Source organism: Amphiura filiformis, chromosome 6 (assembly GCF_039555335.1).
Source record: "Amphiura filiformis chromosome 6, Afil_fr2py, whole genome shotgun sequence".
NCBI classification, from domain to species: domain Eukaryota; kingdom Metazoa; phylum Echinodermata; class Ophiuroidea; order Amphilepidida; family Amphiuridae; genus Amphiura; species Amphiura filiformis.
The window spans coordinates 52,262,490-52,286,482 of record NC_092633.1 but is presented as its reverse complement, the minus strand read 5'-3'; the positions used below and the strand labels follow the sequence as shown (position 1 = coordinate 52,286,482).

At 35.6% G+C, this 23,993-nt stretch overlaps 1 protein-coding gene across 1 annotated transcript; it reads left to right on the top strand.

Annotated features, from left to right (window-relative positions):
* The first annotated feature begins 1,664 nt into the window (after positions 1–1,664).
* On the top strand, positions 1,665–20,505 carry LOC140155584 (uncharacterized). Its single transcript, XM_072178486.1, has 5 exons — positions 1,665–1,763; positions 14,017–15,555; positions 17,149–17,299; positions 17,829–17,964; positions 18,618–20,505. The coding sequence occupies exons 2-5, from the start codon at positions 14,027–14,029 to the stop codon at positions 19,184–19,186; spliced, it is 2,385 nt and encodes a 794-aa protein (XP_072034587.1). The 5' UTR covers positions 1,665–1,763; positions 14,017–14,026; the 3' UTR covers positions 19,187–20,505.
* Positions 20,506–23,993: the final 3,488 nt, after the last annotated feature.

Genomic DNA, 23,993 nt, shown 5'->3' with positions numbered 1-23,993 from the left:
CTTTATATACCCCGACATTTAAATGTTTTCTATGAAACATTTGTGTTTGCTGTGCAGTAAATTACCAACAAATGTTATTTAATGTTATGAAAACGTTTTATACCATTAATGTACCCTTTATATAACCCGACATTTAAACGTTTTCTGACAACCTTTTATAACCTTTTGCGAATGATGTCGAAAACGTTTTGTGTTTGCTGGGATATCATTGGCAAGGTAATATTATGAAGACAATGAAAATGACTCTTTTTTTGAGAAAATAAGACGTTTAAAATTGATATTCCGCAAAACCAACTTAAGCGATGAGTTCCTTCGCACGAGACAGATTTGGCCTAGAAAAAAATATTTAAGTATTACAAATTTAATGGTTTTAAAACATATGGATAAAATCAGCCGTTTCTTTTTTATATATATTAGTAAATTGTGATGTTACAATTCATATGTATATCAATATCATGAGGAATATTTAAAAAAAAAATAAAAAAAATAATTTGAGCTTAGAATTTCAGCGTGATCCATCTGAGACTAGCATATAAACCGTGCTAAGTCCACAAACTCATGTATCTGATTTCACTGTGCGATATTACAATATAATGGATGAAATATTACAAAGCAAACGCCTAGTAACAATACTGTGTAACGCTTTGTTCCCCAAATGAGAACAATAGTCTGCATATTGTTATGCAGCATTGTTATGGTAAATAATAGTACAACTCATTTTTGCTAATGTCAAACTTGTCAAAGTGATTGTGATTGTATGATGAGAGCATGATATAGTGTTCGCTTCATTTACTTACGTCATCAGCCAAACGGGGAAGAACACGTACGAGGCTGAACTTTACCCACACAATTTCTCCTTTTTCAGGAGAAATACGCATAAAAAATTGCAACGAGTGTCAACTTGTAATGTAATAATTATTCTCTTTGAATAGAGATAAACTTGTTTTTGCAATAGACCAGCCCTTTAAAAACAGTAATTTAGTATTGTGTTGTTTCACAAAGATGGCTTATTTTTGAATGTCAAATGTGATGCAAAGAAATCTAATCCCGGAAATTTAGCAAGTTGGGCCTATAAATTATTGCTGAAAGAAGTTGCCTATATTTTATGTGTCTGAAATGTCTATATCTATTTTTATTTGGTCCCTATGGCATGGTTTCAAAATCTATATGCTGCCATGTTATATTCTCGTTATTAAAATTGTTTATTACTATGTTAACAATTAGTAGAGTAACTTGCAAGCTCTTATCAGGTGGATAGTGCTTGTATTTTTTTTTTTTCTTTTTATATTTGTATGTTATACTGATTCATATTGAAAATGCTATGTTTTTGGTATTATGAAAACATTTGATGTACATCAGTTTTTATAGGCTAGCGTTGATTTTTTTTCACGTGTTAGTCTACTGTTACAGTCGTTATAATGCATGCTGGAATGTTAGCATTTTGGGCATATTTTCACGTTGTTTTTGGCAATACTGGATATTGCTATTGACGTAGAACATCTTCCCGCATCCTCCTACGTATGACACCACTGGTGGGCTCCCAGTTTACACGACAGTTTGGGCGCTAAACCACTCAATGTAAGTCATGGAGCTTCATGGTACGACCATAGAGCTGTATGCATACGACTGATATATGTGCGCACATGCGCAGTATCCGTTAATGATTCAGCTGTGATCATAATTTTATCAGACGTAGGGGTCACTAGCTTGGAAATCATCTTTATTATCGAAAACTCCACGATTCACTTAATTGGATAACTCAGGTAAGATATATAATAATCTGGTGATCTGTATTATGAGTACCAATTTTAAAAACATTAACCAAATTGCGAAGAAATTTGATAAATGTGCGAGCTGCGCAAAATGTTAAAGCGTTTAAATCACATTCCCAGGATCACATACGAGAAATAAACATATAGGCACGGTGTATCTTATAAATGGCAGCTAGTCTTACCAGAGAACTCTAGCTTCGAATTTGCAAACGATTCGAAGCTAGATTTAAATAATCTTAAAAATCATAAAGCCATGCCTGTAAACATGGTAAGTATGAAACCATAAGTAACATTTTGGCTTTTGACAATTAATAATTTTGAGTTTGTAATACATTTTTGTATGTGTAAGGCGTAATTGCGATTTAGACCCACTGGTTTTCTCGGGTATTGATCGTCCCGCTTTCTATACATCATCGTCCCCTGGAAACACTGAAGAATGGAAAGGTCAAATCATAAACCAGATAACTGAGATGAGCATCACGACCGCTCGTTGTGAGAATCGATCTTGTAAATTGCCGGTACTCGATGCTATTGTTATAATTGGTAGTAATTTCTTCAACCCACTTATGACAACACAAAGGGAAGATGACCGCAGTAATTTCATTTTTACTGTCAAAAATTTCTGATCGATGGCTGCTGAGTTGGCGAGTGGACTCATGTGCAGGGTCTATATCTATTAATAATTATAGTAAAATAATTGTTCAATTTTTATCAAATTTTGCAATTCATTTCATCTCGTTTGTACGTTATGTTTTACAACGTACTACAATCAATAATGTGGTCGAAATTACTATCAATACATAGGCCTACCACGGCGAAAATTGACAAAACGGCGATAAACCGTTGCTGCAATCAAGGTCGGTTTTCCGTATCAAATATTAAACAAATAGGGTTCCACATCTTTTTAACGTAAAACCATAAGAACGAAACACTATGAACTTCATTATGATATTTTTACACCGTCATCGCTTTTAATTACGTTCTCAATTTCTACATATAGGTTGCATATCAATTTATCGCACTGTTTCAAAAATGAAATAAAACTATCATTCACTTTGAAATTTTATTATCATTATTTATTAACAAATAACACTCATCACCAAGGTCACAAATATTTTTTAATCTGACAATATCCATGCACATATTTATCGTATTGTGTAAAATTAACAAAATCGTATTTAACATGTATATTTTAATCAATGTTATTTATTAAAGGTGCAAGATATACATTTTAGAAGTTTCAGATGTACCGTAAGAAAAGTTTGTCCCATCATTCCAATTCAAATTCGAGTTCGGACATGCTTAACTACAAAGTTCCCGTTTTGTAACTCAGTAAATTAAAGACATGCAAAAATTAGACCTTACTGATTACGAACTAGAATTTATGACTGCCGAAGCAACTATATATAATTGCAATTATGATAAACATGATAAACTGGAAGAATAATAAAGTCGTAATTCATTTTCAAATGGTCCACACATGGTTGGTGCGTTATGGCATGATATTTCAACTTATTTTTGTCCTTGTCTTAATATAAATCACTTTGTAGAAAGTTTAAAATAGGGAAAATGTTCAAAAACAAATGTTTATGGGCGGTGTTTTCACTTTTGACGAAAAAAGTATTAATACGCACGAATTAAGCTCAGAAAATATCATGACCAAAGAATATAAAAAAAACCGATTTTCTTAATACCGTATGCATGCTCTTTTTAACGGCTGTTCCTCATGGCTCAACCATGCAATAGATTTAAGTTCATTCATATATATATCTAATTTAAACTAACATTAAATAGGCCTGCTGTTTAACACATTAATTGAAATAAAAAGCAGATCTGAACTAAAGCAAAATTGGAATTTAATATGACCCTATAACATTATCATCATAACAATATTGTATCATTAGGCCCAAACAAATAAATAAATAGGTCAAAATATAAAAATAAATTAATGAATAAATAAACAAGAAACTATTGAATGGATAGGTAAAGGAATAAATAAATAAGTAAATGAATTAGTGAAACAAGCAAATAAATACATACATGGTTAGATACTGAGATATATGCATGTAGGCCTAAATAAATCAATCATCAACAGAAGGGGTTGGAGGCGGAATGAAAAGTCAAAAGATAAGTGTATTAATAAATAAGCAAGCAGACATGTAGGCCTGTGTAAATGAATGAACAAACAGATATATGAGCAGATAGAATAAAGCTACAGATAAATAAATGAATAAACAATCAAAATATAATTATTTTCTTGTATTTATCTCTCATTAAACCATTCATGTCAACAACAAAACGAATACGACTGAATCTGAGATAATATTGAAGTTTGTTGCGCAAGTAAAGCTGAATCTATACTACATCGCTAAGCCACAACGATTAGTTTTTAGCCAATGAGGTAGAGCGCCTAATCAGCTTTTCGTTGCACTGGAAAGAGCGCGTTACCTTATTGGTAAAATACACACTGCTCGTCGCTCAGCGATGGAGCATAAATTCAGCTTACATAGAAAAGTATAAAAATATTTTATAATAAAATATGCTCGATGCGAGAATTGTTCTAGGCCGGGAGATAGGGCCTATATCTCAGAACAAACGTTTAAAAATAATGGGAAAACATACCTTCATAAATCAGCATCAGTACATCACCACCCCGTTAGAGAAATGAGGGAATTTTCTTAAAAAAAAAAAAAAAAATCACGTTTGCACGTGTTTCGAAAAATTCACCATCTTGAATAAATGCAAATATTATTTTGTCACGCAGCGGGTATTTCATCAAGCTTCCGTGTCTAGTCCAAAATCAAAACCACAAACAGGTATAAATCTAAAAGAAGGCATATAAAACTGTTTCAACAACGAATCATTTATGATACATATTATGTCAACAACATAAGTAGGCCTACCGTTTTTTTTCTTCAACATATCTAAAGGAAGTTAACGTGTTTTCCACATATTACCACTTTTAAATTTAAATAGTAGTATAGCTTTATTTGATCATGTTGACAAAAAAACGTAATACCACTATATCTTTCGAAACAAACAAACATGTATAGGCCTATGCATAAATTTCTCTTTATTTAGAAAAACAATCAAATATTTAATATAACAACCTTATTTTTAGGCTCTATAAAGTATTTTAATTAGAAATCTTTAAGATCTATGAAATTCCGCCCAAATTCCAAAATATTCTACAAGTGAACCAAAAACATTTCTCTGTGCTCAAAATTAAAACATCTGGGTTAGCAGGCTATATAGTATAGCCTGTTGATACTTTAATTGTTGTATCATTTTATAAGGTAAAAATTCAAGTAATTTCAGATGGTAAAATCGGGAATCATTTCTCTGATTCAATAAGATAAATTATGTACACTAGTCCAGTTACGATCGATGTAATCGGTGACCAAAGTAATCGACCACTTGAGGAAAGCACTTAAAATTCGCCACCGCAAATTGCTGTTTCAATACACGATCGATCGCGAGGTCATGGTTCTTCAATTCATCGCTCGTCTAGGTCTTTGAATTCCATCGGGTAGCTCACCTCGTCTAGTCCAGCTTCGTCTCGGGCAGCTCTCTTGGGTCTAAAACGCAACTGTCCCTAAGTAGTAGATAAAGGGTGAGAACAGACCATTACCATAGATAATCGGTGTCTTGTTGAGGTATGGTGAGCATGTTAGTCGCTCGGAAGGCGAGACCCCGAAGGGGTCGAGCCTTCCGAGCGACTAACATGCGAACCATATCTCAACAAGACACCGATTATCTATGGTGATGGTCTGTTTTGAACCGTTTATCTTACATATACGGCGAGCAAAAATAAACGAATTTGTTGTAAAAGTGTATTCATTTTCAATTTTCCAAAAAAACAAAATGGAAAAAACTGATGTATTATTTTGTAAAAGTTGTGGGTTTTTTTCCAAAATAAAAACACCTCGAGATAGTGTAATATTCTTCCCATGTGTCCTGCGTGCGAGTCTATTTAATGACAAATGCAAAGTGATTTAATCAAGTCAATACAGAATTGATCTCAATTGACAATTGTATTTGAAGTGGTTTGGTAGGTTATTCACTTGCTTTAATCCGCTGGAGTTTATTCACCCCGTGACCATTGTTATTCAAATGATTAATGAATAATGCAAATTATATAGAGTTGTCAACGGACTGTTGGACTACAATCTGTTTCAACACCATGAAATTTATATCTTGGAAAAATGTGAGTATAAGCAGATATTTGAAAGACCTAGTAACGTTGTGTCCAATGGTGCTCCCCATTATGGGTAGGTCACAGTAAGGCTTTGCACCCGCAGCCTCTTGACTTGTAATGAGTACCGCAGGTTAGTTTGCAAGCTCCCTGGTCAGGTAGTATCCCGGGGTTCTTGCCTAGCAGCTAATTTGCATGGACCGTTGAGCGTTTTTGGGTTGGGCAAGGATAAAGGCAGATTCCCTTCTAAAAACCAATGGCAAGTTTATATACATGTACCGAGTTTACATTCAACGAAACGGTTACTTTTTATTTATGAATATTTACTTCGTTATGCTAATTAAAATTTAATTACTGTTATACGGACTGCAGGAGCCTTCTATAATTTTCTCTTGCCATGTAACATTTGCATTTAAATCGAGCTGTAAATGCATTTTTTCCAAATAATAGTAACCAACTCAGATTCTACATGTATGTTGTGATCCTTTGCATAGTGTTTCTAGAATGTCCATGGTATTCCTTTTGTTTAGCTCGCTGCCCGAGACCGTTATCTTGAGCTATTGTGTTGATAACGGTCTCTGGGCCGCTAGCTACCTCCAGTCCTCTAGGTAATGGTCGAGGCAACGAACCTCAAACAAAAGGAATACAATGGATAATCTGTGAATAGAAAAGGGCTAGACGTATATGTCTAGATAATATAAGCTTTTGTAATTGTTTGTTATTTTGTACATGTATGTTTGTATATATATGCACGGCCCCAAGGAAGAACAACTTTTGTTGAATTGGGCTTTCCGTGTTGAAATAAAGTCTAATATAATAATATAGTTCATTGGTGAGCAAATTCGTGGCTAGACTTCTCGAGCAAATCAAGAGTATAAATCATAATATATAATAGTATGTGTTTGCGTGTATTTACCACTTCATTTATATTCATTTGGCGGAGATGAAATATTATATAATATTAGGCCAAGTAAAATAAAGAACATGTATATCGTCCCCGCCCTCACCAATTTTTGGAGATTTTCAAATATTTTTGTTATTTCTCTTCTTTTTTTCCTTACTTTGTTGCTAAAATTGGGGTAATGAAAAGACATGTTAGGAGGTTCTTGGTTATCATTTGTAAACACATGGCAAACACTCTCTTCATTCTAGGGTAGGGCTTTGGGGAAATAACAAAATATTAAGGGTCTCTCCGTCTCTCCGGACGATATACATGTTATTTTTTACTTGACCTTACACGTATAAACCTATGTTTTGTAAAAAAAACCAAGCTATTGGGTTAGACATTACTTTGCTACTCAGGAAAAAAATCCACTCAATTGCTAGGTATTTTTTTAAACCAAATTGTTATGTAACGTTTTTACTTAATTGCTCTGTTTTTACTTAATTGCTCTGTATTTTTACCCAGCCCTTGCTAGGTAACATTTTATTTAATTATTATGAGGTTCTATACGTACAAAAATTATGTAAAATTTCATTATACTTTATTTTACTTTATGTTTTACTAAACTATATTATAGGAAAAATGCTTCCTTTGCATCGGTACCAAAAATAACAAACAATTCCGATATTATCAGGAAATCAGGAATTGGATGAATATGTGAAATTTAAGGAAGATGTTTCCTATCATAATATGTGACTGTACACGACAAATGAGCCGTAAATTCCTCCCCGGTCAATTTTTATTTTATTTCGTGTTTAGAAAATATATATCATAAGCTTTAAAATGGTATATAATTTGACTTCAAACGATATCTAGAAGCGGGGTTATGGTTTGTTGAAATTTGCTCCTTCAGCAAAATGGTACTTTTCGTTTCTACATGTGTCTCTTTTTCCACATTGCTTGTAATAAATATCAAGCAGTCATAATTGGCGGTCATTGAACCCACCACTTGAACAGGATTTAGCCAAAGCAAACAAAGACCAGAGCTTTTAAGAATTCTATAGACGTAGAAGGTAGAAGCTTATTATCCTTTTCAACAATAGGATTATTGATTGGTTTAAAAGGTGTTTGACTATATAAATGAGATACTTGTCGAAGCAACTTGAGGTACCGATGAATACGACCTTCGTGCACATTTTACACTGTAACTCAGAATACAATTCAGGACATTTACAGCTTATCCGTGCTGTACGGTCACATATCTATGAAAGAACATTACCATTGGAAATAGAATTGTTTATTGTTTTAATTCATGCACCAAGCAAGATTGAATCAAGTACTTGTATGAATTTTGAAAATTGACAACTTTGTTCTTTAAATATTGTTTGGTATTGTTTTTTTTCCCCAAAGATTGTTTATATTTGAATGTCAATATGTGCATATGCAAAGAAATCTAAACCCGGGAATCTATATTATTTTAATGCGTCTGAAATGTCTATATCTATTTTTATTTGGTCCCTATGGCATGGTTAGTTTTGGTTAAAGTATCTTTGATGCTGCCATATTATATTAATGTTATAGTAATTAGCGAGTAATTAAAAGTGTTTATTACTATGTTATCAATTAGCAGAATAGCTTGTAAGCTCTTGCAATCAAGTGGATATAATTTTTTTAATGATTTTTTTTAAATCTCGTCATGTATTTGCATTTATATTTTTAGTGGTAGACTTATTTATATTGAAAATGCTGTCTTTTGGTATTGTGAAAATTTGGTGTATACTGTACAGTACATCAATTTTAGCGCATATTTTCACGCTTGGTCTTGGTGTAAGTCTACAATTCCAGACGTTAAAATGCGTGATGGATTGTTAGCATTTTGGGCATATTTACACGTTGCTTTTGGCAATACTAGATATTGCTATTGACGTAGAACATCTTCCCGCATCCTCCCACGTTTGACACCACTACATTACATCATTTACATGACAATTTTGGGCGCTAAACCACTCAATACAAGTCATGATCAGTGATGATTGACACGATGCGCAGTACATGCGCAGTATCAGTTATGTTTCGGATGTGATCATAATTTTATCAGACGTAAAAGGGGGTCACTGGCTATGAATATTTATAAGTCGTAAACATATTTGTAATGATGAAAATTAATTTGAAATCCTATAGATTATTTCCTCGATATCCCAAGCACATTTTCAGCAGTTTTATCTTGAATGACAAGACAACTTTTTTGACGAATTAATCTTTTCAGTGAAGTTGAAATAGTTTGAAAGAGCCAAATGTTATTTGTATAAGAATAATTGTGTTGAAAACTTTACAAAGTGTCGATTTTGAAAAGCCAATATTATTTGAAAAGTAGTATAAAAAGTGTTGAAGTGTTTATTTACATTACATTGCTGAATCTGAGTCTGGATGAGGAATCAAAATAGATTTAGTTGTTCTGATAAATCTACAATTAAATGCCTGTTAATATTCCGGGTCACCAATGCTCCTCCTTTTTTGGCCTGTTGTTTGAACACAATGCACAAATAAACAATGGGCTATTCCATTTATTATCCACACTACCCCTGTGGAAGAGTTTGGAAACATCTTCCACAAGGGGAGTATGTTTTTCAAATGTAATTAGCCAATCATTGTGAACCCATACTCCCCCTGTATTACGGCTTTACTTATATCTTCTACAACTTGAGTATTTCAAATGGAAGTTGCCCAATTGTCTATTCTATTCGAAACTCATACTCCCTCTGTGGAAGACTTTAACCAAATCTTCAACAGGGGTGGTGGAGATTTTAAATGGTATAGCCCAATTATACCAATTTGATCACATGAATACCTCATGCTTTTGTCATTAATTTTGCAAACTGGTAACTTGTGCTGTAAGCGTAGACTGCTGGCATATTATATTACACTATATGGCAATTACCTAATTGTCTATTCTATTTAAGATCTATATACCCTCGCGTGGAAGACCTTAGCTAAATCTTCCACATACCATTTGCACGTTTAAGTATCACATTAGTTCTGTTCAAAATAACAATACCAAAATCATCCAGTAGTAAACCATAGACATTCTCTCTACTGTCTATGAGTAAACTGGAGTCCTTTTCACCCAAATCCAAATTCATTTAGCGAGTGGCGTGACATTATGAGAATCGGATCAATGTGGGCTATTCCAGAAAATAGATGCACACCCCCTGTAGAGGATTTCCGGACTTTTTGTGCAGTGGTGATTGTTGGAAATCCAAGCTTTTGAAGTGCCTTAAGGGATGGGGTATGAACGTTTGGACAGTATTTATTGTGGGACATTAGAGCACATCAGACATATCGAATTGCATTCTGAATACGAAGAATGTTCTTCTGATATCAAATAATTTTGATTTTTTGAAATTCTCAATGTAATACACATTTTATGGCAAATCATTAAAATTGATATTTTTGATATTTAACAGTACTTGAAGTAAACTTTATAAATCTGATGATTTATACTTAAAGTGTATGTAGGTGGGATGAAAAGCCGACGATCAATTGAAAATTTTGACCTTTTGTATTGAAGATATGGATTTTTTCCCCAAAACACACAAAAAAATTAAGTCTTTTGGGAAAAAATCCATATCTTCAATATGAAAGGTCAACATTTTCAATTGATCGTCGGCTTTTCCTCCCAGCTACATACACTTTAAGAATATATCATTAGATTTATAAAATGTACTGTTATATATTATCAAAATGTGAAAAATTTGAAAAATATCAAATTTTAATAATTTGTCATAAAATTTGTATTATATCGTGAATTTCAAAAATGAAAATTATTTGATATCAGAAAGACATTCTTCGTATTCAGAATGCAATTCGATATGTCTGATGTGCTTTCATATCCCACAAAAATACTGTCGAAACGCTCAAAACGCTCATTCCAGATCCCTTAAGGCGAAAGGCGAAAAATCCAGCAGAAAATCAGTTCAAAATCAGCGAGAAATCCAGAATTTGGGGGCTCATTTCGGACAATTCCGTGATTTTTCATTTATTCACTTGCATTTCCAAGCTTTTTCCAGTAACATTGGCAACCGGCATTCCAGTCGCTTTCAGAAAGCAGACCTGGAAATCCAGACATTTCTTTTATTGAAAAGCTACTCCTCTATAGGGCGTGTGCACTTATTTCCTGGAATAGCCCAATTTGTTTGTATTATATCGCGAATTTCATAAAATCTAAATTATTTGATATCAGAAGAACTTTCCTCATATTCAGAATGCAATTTGATGTGCCTGATGTGCTACCATGTCCCACAAGAAATACTGTGCAACCGTTGCTATCCGAACCTTAAAATGAATATCTGCATTATTGGGGTTGTGATATTTTTGAATGTATCAATAGCATATTAATTTGCAGGAGAACAATATGTAGAATGGATGATTAAAATGTTAAATACATATTGTAAGATACGACATGATCAGTTTTAAATTACCATTCTGTTTATAGCTGTTTATTACGTTGGAAAATGTCTATATTTACACACTACCCCTGCATGTGGAAGATTTTGGAAATATCTTCCACAGAGGGAGTATGAATTTCAAATGTAGGTCTAATTGGTCAGGGTTAATCAATATGAAACCCACACTCCCCCTATATCTTCCACAACTGGAGTGAGTATTTCAAATGGAAGTTACCCAGTTGTCTTTTCAATTTGGAATTCATACTCCCTCTGTCAGGCTCTGTGGAAGACTTTAGCTTAATCTTCCACAGGGGTAGTGTGGATTTTAAATGGAATAGCCTAAAGTTAGACCCTACTGGCGTTTTATTTACTAACAAATCAAAATATATACATAGGACCATGTGTCACAAGTTGCGACCCTCTTTAGTGACATACTGTTTTCATAGCTGAAAACATCAATTTTGAAAATAATGGTTATACCTTTTTACGTACCAATTACAGGTATTCTGAAAATTGACGTTTTACATAAAAGCCTATGGGAAAAAGCATGGACGAGCCTGTTAACGTGCTCGTTAGTCTAATTAATTATTTAGTTCCTACAATTATTACTGCCATATCAAATTGGTACTAAATAATCATGGATTTTGTTTTCAACTTAACATTAACAGAAAAAAAGTACTAGTATGTCATCAAATTGTTATGAACTTATTCCACAGACTTTCTATGGTACTGTGTCCTCACATTCGTATTGTATTATTGTATCTAACACCATATTCTTGAAGAGGTTCATATAGGTTTGTAGAAACTCATAATATACATTTCATCTTGTCAAAACCAAAAGAAATTGACCTGACAGTTTCGACCATCTTGGTCAATGGCCATCTTCAGAGTGATGTTTTTCGATCCAACTTCTTTATAGACGAATCCAAATACACGCATTCCTACACCTGACTAGCAGCATTTAGTTGGGTCCCCGTCGGCTACAATGCATCCAAAATGTGAAATGATTCGGCCTTGGCGGAAATTTTAAACTGTATTCCATCACCCGTTTTACACCTTCCGCGAAAGTTTACAACACAACACAGTTCCAACCGTTGTGCAAATAAAAGCCGCCTTACACCTAGAGAGGTCGAGGAGGGTTAATAGAATAATACAATAGAGATAATTCCGCAGGTAATCCCGTCGCATCTATTCATAGATGTACAAATGGATGAACAAAAGGACTATGTATGAATAGATGCGACAGGATTACCTCTATTGTATATATTATTCTATTAACCCTCCTCGTCTTTGCATCGTCTCTAGGTGTTAGGCGGCTTTTATTTGCACAATCGGGCGCTCAAAACACCAGGTTGGTGCTAGCGGGAAACCAAAGATGGCCGACCAAATCCTGACCATGACTTGGCTCGTTGGATTCGTCTATACCAACAGAGAGCGCACCAGCGCCCAGAAGAAAACAATCTGTTAGCGAGTAATTCAAATCAGGACAACATCATAGGGAGCCCGCCGTATCAGAGAAGCAATCTGGATAAGGAAGAAAGCACGGAGCACTATAGACGAATCCAAATCCACGCATTCCTACAACTGACTAGCAGCCTTTAGTTGGGTACCCGTCGGCTACAATGCACCCAAAATGTGAAATGATTCGGCCTTGGCGGAAATTTTAACTGCAATCCATCACCCGTGTTACACCTTCCCCTAAAAACAGGTAGACAAAAGAATGATTAAAGTTTACAACACAATACAGTTCCCTTCGGCAAAACACACAGCTTCTACATGGTCTATTGGCTGTTGAAGTGCCATATAATAATCGGATTAACTACACGCGGTACGGTATCTATGCATACACCATATCAAACGCTACAAATGGATGTACTTGCGAACAAAAGGACTATGTATGAATAGATGCGACGGGATTACCTGCGGAATTATCTCTATTGTAGGCCTATATATTATTCTATTAACTCTACGTGTTAGGCGGCTTTTATTTGCACAATTGGGCACTCAAAACACCAGGTTGGTGCTAGCGACTACTCAAAGATGGCCGACCAAATCCTGACCATGACTTGGCTCGTTGGATTCGTCTATATGACTAACAGAGAAGTATACGACCCACTTCTGGGTGCTGGTGCGCCCTCTGTTGCTATACAAAAGTTGGACCGATATAATTTAACAATATCGTTTTTAACCAATAAACCCACCCATATTAGTTCCCTATAGTTTACTTAAGCCACATATACTAATATAAAGGCTGTGTGACTGACACATTTTAGCTTTAAATGAGAGCCAAAAGTGTCGACATAACCATGTGGACTTCGTATCGTATATCGCGTGTTGTATGAAGTCGATTTTTTCAATGTTTTCTATTATGTTCTTGCCAAGAAGAACATTGTGTACACTCATTTCTAATTGAGTGCAACACTATCGTATGTGGCACTTACGACATCAAAATCAGTAAATAATTCATCTATTTATTAACTTTAACACCATTTATATAGAAATTAAATTGCTTTACATTCCCATGTCATTTTGTGGCTCTTGGAAACAAACGACTACGCAAAACATAAATATGCTCCTCCTGTAAAATTGTCCAAACTGCACTTACCATGCTTACGATAGTGTAGTACTCTGCCGACGACTTGAAAACATAAAGCAGAAGTTTAAAAAGAATTCGGTTCTTTAGTATTATATATAATCATTCTTTCGTTTGTCATTTTTTAGAACCGTGACCATGGAGGGACAGCTATCTAATGAACATCAAATACCGACCACAATAAAGGATTTCGTGACCATGGAGAGGAATCTATATAAACATAAAGTACCGACCACAATAGAGGATATAACTATCAAAGAAGATGACATAAAGATTAGCATCGACTTGGTTTATGCCGCACGCAATCAGTTGGATTTTCTTACCATAGTCGATGAACATCCAAAGCTATATTCAAAAACACTCATCCAAAATGCAATATATCGTTATGAGAAGTTCTGGTTACCGTTAGCAGCAGCCAATAAGGATAAAGAACTGGCAGCTCCTCTTGACATCCATTGGGTATGGCATTGTCACATGCTCGCTCCATACTTCTATGAGAAGGACTGCATGAGGCTTCTCTCAGGTGTTGTTGTGGATCATAAATTGATGTCTGGGCAAGTCAGACGTGCTGCTCTCGAACGAGCTAGGGTATTATGGGAAGAGAAGTATATGCTGGAACCATTCGAGGTTGACATAGATGTGGAGCCAATGGCATGCAATGAGCCGTACAAGTCAAGATGTTCGTACAATTTGGAGGCGGCTGTCAGTAGACAGAGGCTTTTCTTCTATCAGGTATCATTGCCACATTATCGGGATTTCCAGTTTCTGAGCAACGGTGTCTCACGATATAAAAAGTATCTGATGTTGAAGTGGTTAAATGCAGACACGTTCTTAGTGCCTTGCTACGACTTTGACCTAATTTGGCATTCTCACCAGCTTCACCCATTGCTTTATAAGAGTGACACAACTGCCATTTTAGGACAAATGTTCAATCATGACGATTCAGTTAACGATCGCGAACCCGATTCTAAACTTGTACGGTCAGATAAGCAAACACGGGAACTGTGGAAAGAAACATTTGGCGAGGAATTCGCTCTGAATGGATGTATGTTTCGCGGAGAACCCCCAACCGGAAAACTAGGCACAGTTTCCACAGAACAGATATACTCCATTTCCAGTAAAATGGCAGAAGTGGATATAAATAAGCTGATCTTACAGAATCTGGCTCAGAATGAAGAGAAATTTTCCCTACGACTTGCTCTATCTGGAAAAGAACTCGGTCCAACCATATTGAAATTAAAAGGGCCACAGAGTTCTTGGGAAGACAACAAGAATGGAGTTGCTCGATTTACGTTCGACACTGGTGAGTACACCGCACTGCAATTTGAACTGATGGATAAAAAGAGATTCCTTTGCTTCGCACGCAAACAATCATTTGGAGGTCACAGGTTTCCTTTCCTGCCAGTCGTAGACACGACCCCATCTAACGGCAAGAGGATTGAACAGACATTACCGCTCACTGATGAAGCGGGCAATCAGCAGAACCTCAACTTGGTATTGTCTGCGTTTGTGGGACCCCCAGTAAAGGGTCATTGCAAGTTCAGCCTAGAAGCCGAGCCATTTCAGACGTGTACTATGCCTGAAAATATCGAACAGCTCTGGGGTCCAATACCGCTTCCCCGTCTACCAGATGGCGTACCAAATACTTGTATTGTAGCATCGCACAAGTAAGTGTTATATTTTTTTAATATTAATTATTAAATTGAAAAGTATCCCAGCAAACACAAAACGTTTTCGACATCATTCGCAAAATATTATAAAAGGTTGTCAGAAAACGTTTATATGTCGGGTTATATAAAGGGTACATTAATGGTATAAAACGTTTTCATAACATTAAAAAACATTTGTTGGTAATTTACTGCACAGCAAACACAAATGTTTTACAGAAAACATTTAAATGTCGGGTTATATAAACAGTATAAAAACGTTTTAATAACATTCCAAAAACATTTTTGATAACTTGGTACAAATCATTCTAAACAGAATGTTATTTTGGGGTTGAAAAATATTTTGCAAAAATGTTTCCCCAAAATATTTACAATAACGTTTATAAAATGTTTTCATGACCTTTATATAACCCGACATTTAAATGTTATTAAAACGTTTTGTAAAAAACATTTTAAGAACATTTCTGTGTTTGCTGGGTGCAAATATTTTAACATAATGTTATTTAAGTGTTGACAAAATATTTGGCCAAAAATGTTTGCAAAAATAGTTTACAATGACATTTCGAAAACATTTTTAAAATATTGTTGTAGTGTGTTTTCATACAAAACGTTTTAAAACGATTTCATGACCTTTATATAACCCGACATTTTAATTAAATGTTTTTACCTAAACCAAACCCCAAAATATAACTTATTTAAAACGTTTTAAAAACGTTTTTGTGTTTAAGGATAGCATCCAAAGGTTACCTGTGTTTATGAATTAGAACATTAAATTAGAATATCGCTTCTGATGTATTCTCTTAAAAACATAATTATTATATTTAGAGAATATTACGAGAGGAATTTTTTGTTTTTACTATCCTCTACCGTGTGATAGACGACAGGAAGGTCCAATATTTTGAGAAGTGGATGCAGACGATTCTCATTCTTAGTCAGTTAAATATTATTTTAATTACTAAACTCTGTTTTGTTTAACAAAAATCACAGACTACAGAAAGCTACTGAAAAAGATATCTCATTAGCTACAGTTTATATCAAAAGGCATTTTGGAGCGGTGCTGAGCGGCAAGAGTGGCTTTTAGATTAGATTCATGCCGCTGCCGTTCAGCGGTATGCCGCTCCGCTTGCAGACAAGTGCAAGTGGCATGATGAAGCGTCATGCCGCTCAGCGGCAAGCGGCAGAAAGTATGAAACCAGCATTGTATAATAGGTACTTGTAATGTAATAATATCGTGAATATATGAATGTGTCCCCTACCCCAGCATGTGTCACAATTAATATGCTTATACCCCTGAGGTGCGTGTAAAATCTGGAAAGCGAACGGTTCCAATTTACAGCTCTGGAATTATAAACCATTTAGTACTTGATCACAGACTACTGAAAAAGATCTCATTAGCTACAGTTTATATCAAAAGGCAAAAAGGTTTAGAGTAGACGTGTTCACCGATTGGGCGTTTTCTGCTAGATTTTTTTTTAGTCTGGATTCCCAACAATCACGACTGGACAAACAGTCCGGAAATCCGAACTCTTCTATAGGGGTGTGCATCTTTTTCTGGAATAGCCCATTAACTTTTTACTCTATTTCTCTCTGTAGATTATTCAACCACGCTCAGCAGCTGACGTTTACATGTCGAGTGATTCATTCTATCCCGTTGATGATGTCAGCGGTTCAGATCTACATGGGAGACAAAATGGTGTGCGTCTCTCATTTGATTGGCGCAGACCAGTTGCCCTCAGCCAATCAGGTCAGTCGAATGCTCGAGATTTGTCACTGTAAACCAAAGTTCAAATACTTAAAAACAACTGTGTCAATATTTAAATTTTATTTTGTTACAAAGTAATAACTCACTTACAAAATTAACCAAATCTTATCATAAAAATAGGTGAAAAACAAAGGATATCAATTATTAAAGGAGTATTTCGTGATCCTAGCATCCTCTATTTATGTCCTTTTTCATTAGATATCCACGAAAAAAACCTATTCCCAAAATTTCAGTTGATTCCGATTTTGCGTTCGCGAGTTATGCATGGTTATGTGTATTACACTGCTCCATAGACAATGCGTTGTAATTTCGTTCTGGTGCACCAGAACGAAATTTCACGACATCTTTGCTAAACGAATTAATCTGCAAGAAATATTTTGTACATAAACATTATGTAGCCAGAGGTTTCCAGTGATATAAAAATCTCAACTTTTTTTTTTTTTTTTTGGGGGATGAGGCTGTGTATCACGAAATGCCCTTTTAATTGCGTGGAATCCATTCATTTTCATAGGTAACTACCCAGAATCATGTCACCATGGATATTACTACGGGGGAGAGAGCACTTATAATTAAAGATGCACAAGGAGACTGGGGTATATGCCTAGGTCGATGGAAGGGATTCCGCAGAGGAATCCCTGGAACACCAGGTAAGAATAACTAATAAGATCACAGACTGGCCCGGCCCATGGTAACCCTGGGCACATTCTGTAGAATCCCAGGATAGTACACTGGCATATGCCAACAAAATCCTAGAAAATTAAGAAATAATAATTATCAGGCCAAAAAATCCACTTTTGGCCATCATCACACAATTCTAATACGAGTTGATATTCGTACCCAATGGAAGATCAAATGAATATAAAAGAGTTGAACTTCGACACTACACTATTTTTTCGCTCACCTGGAACGTTTCACTATAGTTCGACTAGCGTCTTCAGCAGATGGTGAATTGGTGATGCTGTGATGATGTATTGTCTACAATCGGGATATTCTTCACTGATGTGATTGACAGTATGACGTCATAGGATGTTACGATGTTGTGCCGCCCCGGGCATCAACAGGTTATCTAATGTGCCTCAAGATATCACAGCTGCTGAAGACGCTAGTCGAACTAGTCAAAACGTTCCAGGTGAGCGAAGAAATAGTGTAGTGTAAAAAGTTGAGCTCTATGTTCATTTTATGAAAATGAATTAATGGACATATTTTTATTAAATGATTAATGATGTATGATTCTGTCGCATATACATGAGAGAAAGTGCTCAATTTATATTAACCCTTATGTTACAACACATATTTTCAGGGAAGCCTGGTTCAGCAACTAGCAAACCTGTGGAGGGCACCCCAGGGATCCCGGGCAGTCCTGGTCATCTAACCATCCGCTTCTACAACCTAAGGACGCAGACATGGTACCATGCACGGATCCCGGAACAGGCGTGCAATTTCTCGTTCACTATCGAGGACATCCACATGTGCATGAAGAGTGGAAACATAACCATCCGAGCCACCACGGACGAGGTACCGCAGAACATCTGTCTTGGCTTCAGCATCGCCGTGCTGCAAGTCCTCTGCCAGCCCCGTAACCTACTCGACAGGGACAAGGTGGTCAAGAGGCCCAGCAGTAAACGGCCCATCCACGCCTTCAACTCGGAGAGCCTGCTCGTGGTGGTCGCCGCGGGTTACATGTACGACACACCGTGTAATAGTTACATTATGTGTGGGAGTCATGATGCAGGTGATGGAAGTGGTTGCGGTGGATGTGGGGGATGTGGTGGGTGTGGTGGTTGTGGTGGTTGTGGTGGTTGTGGTAGTTGTGGTGGATGTGGTGGAGGTGGTGGAGGGTGTGGAGGTTGTGGTGGATGTGGAGCCTAGATGCCGCGATGCCGTAACCAGATCCGGGAACTAGATGAGGGCGAATTTGCTGCTTGTCATGCAATTTCAATTCAATTATGCCGCAATGTAACTCTAATAATACAAACATTTATTAATTTGAATAGAGTTTATCTTCGACACTACACTATTTTTCGCTCACCTGTAACGTTTTTACTAGTTCGACTACCGTCTTCAGCAAATGGTGATGCTATGATGATATCTTGTCTACTAATTAATTAGCTTGGGAGAGCGAGTTGGCGCAGCGGTCGTTCCCTCGCCTCGCACCACTGAGGTCCCAGGTTCAAGCCCCGACCGTGCCCAAGGCTCCTGCTTTCAAAATCTGTGATTAGTTGTTTGGTTATCAAAAACTTCCTTCACCCAATGGAACTTGGGGAGTTGCAGAAAATGGGTGGATGTTACAATGTAAGTGCGGATAGGTTTGCGCCAGGTTCGGCTGCAACCAACCTAAAGTTTGTTCGATTTATATAAGGCGGAAAAATAAGACTCATAACACCGTGTATTGATTTAGAATGCCATGCACGCATTTGGGCGCAATGCTTACGCTAGTTGTGCGTTGCGTAATGCGTGACTGGCGCACGCTTCTGTGAATTTACGCGAGCGTGATTTGGGACTTTATTGACGTGCCGAATAATTTCCGCTTTATATAAGCCGAACAAAGTTTTGTTGATGCGATCTGATTGTGACGATTTACCACTAGAGCGCTTTGAATCATCTGGAAAAATGCGCTATATAAAATCCGAAATTTATTTATTTATTTACTTCTGGATGTGTATGTTCTGAACATTTTTCAATCATTTACAACATTAAAAATACACGATTTGTACATTCCCAACTTGTGAGTTTTATGTATCAATTTTATCATGGTGTCCTTCTCAAAATTACTTTACTATCAACAGTGATCACGATGATGTGCACACTCGTCATTCAGGATTGCAGGTGATATCCATATTGATCAAACCAACACATGTCTTGCGTATAACACCATTGGAATCCAAGTTGCATTACTATACTGTGTGAATAATTTACCATCAACTCTGAAAAATGGACCCTCGGACCGGTTGCTCTTTTTTAAATATGAAAATAGAAAATATCTGCCAAGTGATTCGTAATTTCCATCATGTTTCATTGCTACTATTACATGGTCGCTATCGTATTTTGCTATCATGTCAGCATTTATTGTCATCGCCCTCATCTTTTGGTACATTATTCAGTATACTATTAGTTTTATATTAAGAAATAAAGGGTAATACATTATCCTTCACACCCAAATAATGTGTCTAAGGGTGTAAAAACGTAAGTAATGGGTGAGATGTTATGCGAGAAGAATATAAAGTTCGTTGCCATGATCACTTTGTTGTGACGATAACTTATTTGCATAATTGAATATTGATCATTGTGCCTTAAGCCCTGATACCCGTTCATCAAGTGAACGTGGTTTCGTCCCCTTGCATCAATTGAACTCCTTGTTAACCCTACAACCGGTTACGAACGAACCAGACTCATCTCCTGATGTTTAGTTTAGATTGGTCAACATGATGGTGAATATATTGTCATCATGTCTTGCACGAAAATTATATTCAAATATACTTATTATGCTGCAATGTGACTCTGGTAAGACTTTATATTAACACATACATTACGTTATTTTGATCAGTTTGTCTGATGATGTAAATTCACAATAAATCTCTAAAATGTATTTCTGTTTCATTTGGTTAATTTCGTGTTAGTCATTCCCATTCCCGTTCATTATCCCTCATCCCTGTGGACTCTAAATCCGGTACCTCGCTCTGCTTTTCCCTCGGACTAATTCCCCAAATTAACGTCATAATACGTGGTGGAGAATCCGGGTATCAGGGCTTAAGGCACAATGATCAATATTCAATTATGCAAATAGGTTATCGTCACAACAACTTTATTGTAATTAAAGGTCTTTCACGCGACGCGGTTCAACAAATCACAGTGCGCGATTTTGAACAATGGGTCGTGGTTGTAATAGAATGTCCAATTATGTGGTATTCCACTGTAAATTATGTGTTCAGTGGACATGGACAGCATTTTGCAAATGACTTTATGCTTTTCACTATTTCGTCAATATGCACTCAGTGCACGATTTTTAGTGTAAGCACCCAGCAAACACAAAAACGTTTTTAAAACGTTTTAAATAAGTTATATTTTGGTTTTTGGTTTAGGTAAAAACGTTTTAATAACATTAAAATGTCGGGTTATATAAAGGTCATGAAATCGTTTTAACGTTTTGTATGAAAACACACTACAACAATATTTTTAAAATGTTTTCGATATGTCATTGTAAACTATTTTTGCAAACATTTTTGGCCAAATATTTTGTCAACACTTAAATAACATTATGTTAAAATATTTGCACCCAGCAAACACAGAAATGTTCTTAAAATGTTTTTACAAAACGTTTTAATAACATATAAATGTCGGGTTATATAAAGGTCGTGAAAACATTTTAAAAACTTTATTGTAAATATTTTGGGCAAACATTTTTTGCAAAATATTTTTTCAACCCCAAAATAACATTCTGTTTAGTTTTCAACATTCTGTTTAAAACGTTTTTATACCCTTTATATAACCCGACATTTAAATGTTTTCTGTAAAACATTTGTGTTTGCTGTGCAGTAAATTACCAACAAATGTTATTTAATGTTATGAAAGCGTTTTATACCATTAATGTACCCTTTATATAACCCGACATTTAACCGTTTTCTGACAACCTTTTATAACCTTTTGCGAATGATGTCGAAAACGTTTTGTGTTTGCTGGGCATGTACCTTGCATATTATTTTTTGTTGTTGTAGTGAATGTTCTAAAGTTATAACTTAGGCCGAGTGCACTGCACCTCACGCTCTGCGTTTAGCCATAGACTGTCTATGGTTCAAAAGTGTCCCCATCCATCATCTTGCTCGTTGACGTTTTTCATAAAAAATAATTGCTTTTTCATTATATATTGTATATCAAATATATTTATATTAGTTATTTACATTGTAATTCATTGTATATCGTTGCTTGATGAATGGATAAAATGAAAACTTGGTTATCGATTGACACACCCTACTGTATCATTATTGTATCATTAAGGACACCTTCAGTGATCCCAGGAATTCCTAGCAAAATTGTTTATAAATTGCTTAAAAGTGAAGGATAAGTCATTCAAATTGTCATTTGGTATTTTTGAAATCAAAAATTTGGCAAAAAATGAAGAAAACAGTATTGACGAAGTTGAAGCTCCATTCAAATACATCTAGCTAAATGTCAGTATATAAATTACAGATTCATGTAAATTCCTTATTTTTATCTTTAAATACGCATCATTCGGCTGAACTACTAGCAGGCTATGTTAACTAATTTATGACGATGACAAAGGTACCAAAATCTGAAATTTGATGATCTTTACGATCGTCCGGATGAGCAAGTCACTGAACGGGCCTTTAATTATCTGACACGCATAAGTGTGGGTATTATGCTAATTTAATCTGTGTCTGAACGATTTCATTCTAAAATCATCGGTCATCATGATCATCTTATTATATTTTATTCATCATTCATCCTTCGCTTAAATTTTCCAATTCTTCCCTGTTTGGACTGAATTTATTTTCAGGTAGCGAATCTGCCACACCCTTCAATATGGTAGATTCCGACTATCCTTCTTCATCGCACAGGCTATTCCATTTGAAATTCACTCTCCCCCTTTTGAACATTTTGGAAATGTCTTTAACAGAGGAATTTCAAATGGAATGGACACATTGGGCAGCTATATTTGAATTTCATACACCCTCTGGGAAAGATTCAATCTAGGGAGGGCGAGTTTCAGTTAGAGATGGTTAATGTACTAATTCCATTTGTAATTTATACGCCCCCTGTGGAAGATATTTCTAAAATCTTCCACAGGGGGAGTGAGGATTTTAAATGCAACAGCCCAATAAATGGACAGTGTCTTATACATCATGTACATATCTTTGTAATTATTTTTGTTCTTGTTGTTCAATTACTCACATAACCCTTTATCGTAGTTCATATTGAACCGGCATTAAAATTGTGTGAATGTTATCATAGTTACATAATAATATATTTATTTTGTAAATATTCAATTCAAATTGTACATTGTCATAGTTTTTTAACCACAATTTAATCAAAATTTAATTTTGTGTTGATCTTGGCATAAATTACCGGTTGTCCACTAAATTACGCGATTGTTTCATGGCTGATGATGATGATGTAAAAGAAGAAAAATCTCATTAGCATGATCATGATGATAAGTGATATCAATAGTGATTTGAGTAGTGATATTGATTATTCAAACATGTATTTCAAATATAACATGCGTAGTATGCTAGTTTTGGTCTCAAATATTCAGGGGGTCCGAATGATGATCTTGATACTTTTATTCGTAATTGAGTTGACTTTATTGATGCCAAATCCATCTTGGCTCCTAAATGCAGGAAACCGATGCATTTACATTGGCTACACCAGCGGTCACCAAAACGTGTGTCTTGAACCTACCCTCCTCAAGCCCTTCACCTTGATTCACTCTTTGAAAATTATATTTAGGCAAAGATTCAAAACTATTAGGTCATGATTCACCTGATCCATGAGTGCTGATTCTATGTATCTACATGACGGCAAAGATTAGTCAAAGAATCACTTTTGCCATTAATTATTTGGTTGAAGATTCACCGCATCTGAAAACTCATTGGGTCAGGATTCAACTAATAGTTTTGTCCATCAAAGAAATGGTAAAGTCTTGAGGAGTGTAGGGTGAAGG

What these genes read in the sequence shown, in the direction of transcription:
- LOC140155584 (XM_072178486.1), top strand. Translation starts at nt 14,027, where the DNA reads ATGGAGGGACAGCTATCTAATGAACATCAAATACCGACCACAATAAAG. An exon ending in TGTATTGTAGCATCGCACAA is followed by an intron (nt 15,556 to 17,148) that starts GTAAGTGTTATA and finishes TTCTCTCTGTAG; the next exon opens with ATTATTCAACCACGCTCAGC. An exon ending in AGTTGCCCTCAGCCAATCAG is followed by an intron (nt 17,300 to 17,828) that starts GTCAGTCGAATG and finishes TCATTTTCATAG; the next exon opens with GTAACTACCCAGAATCATGT.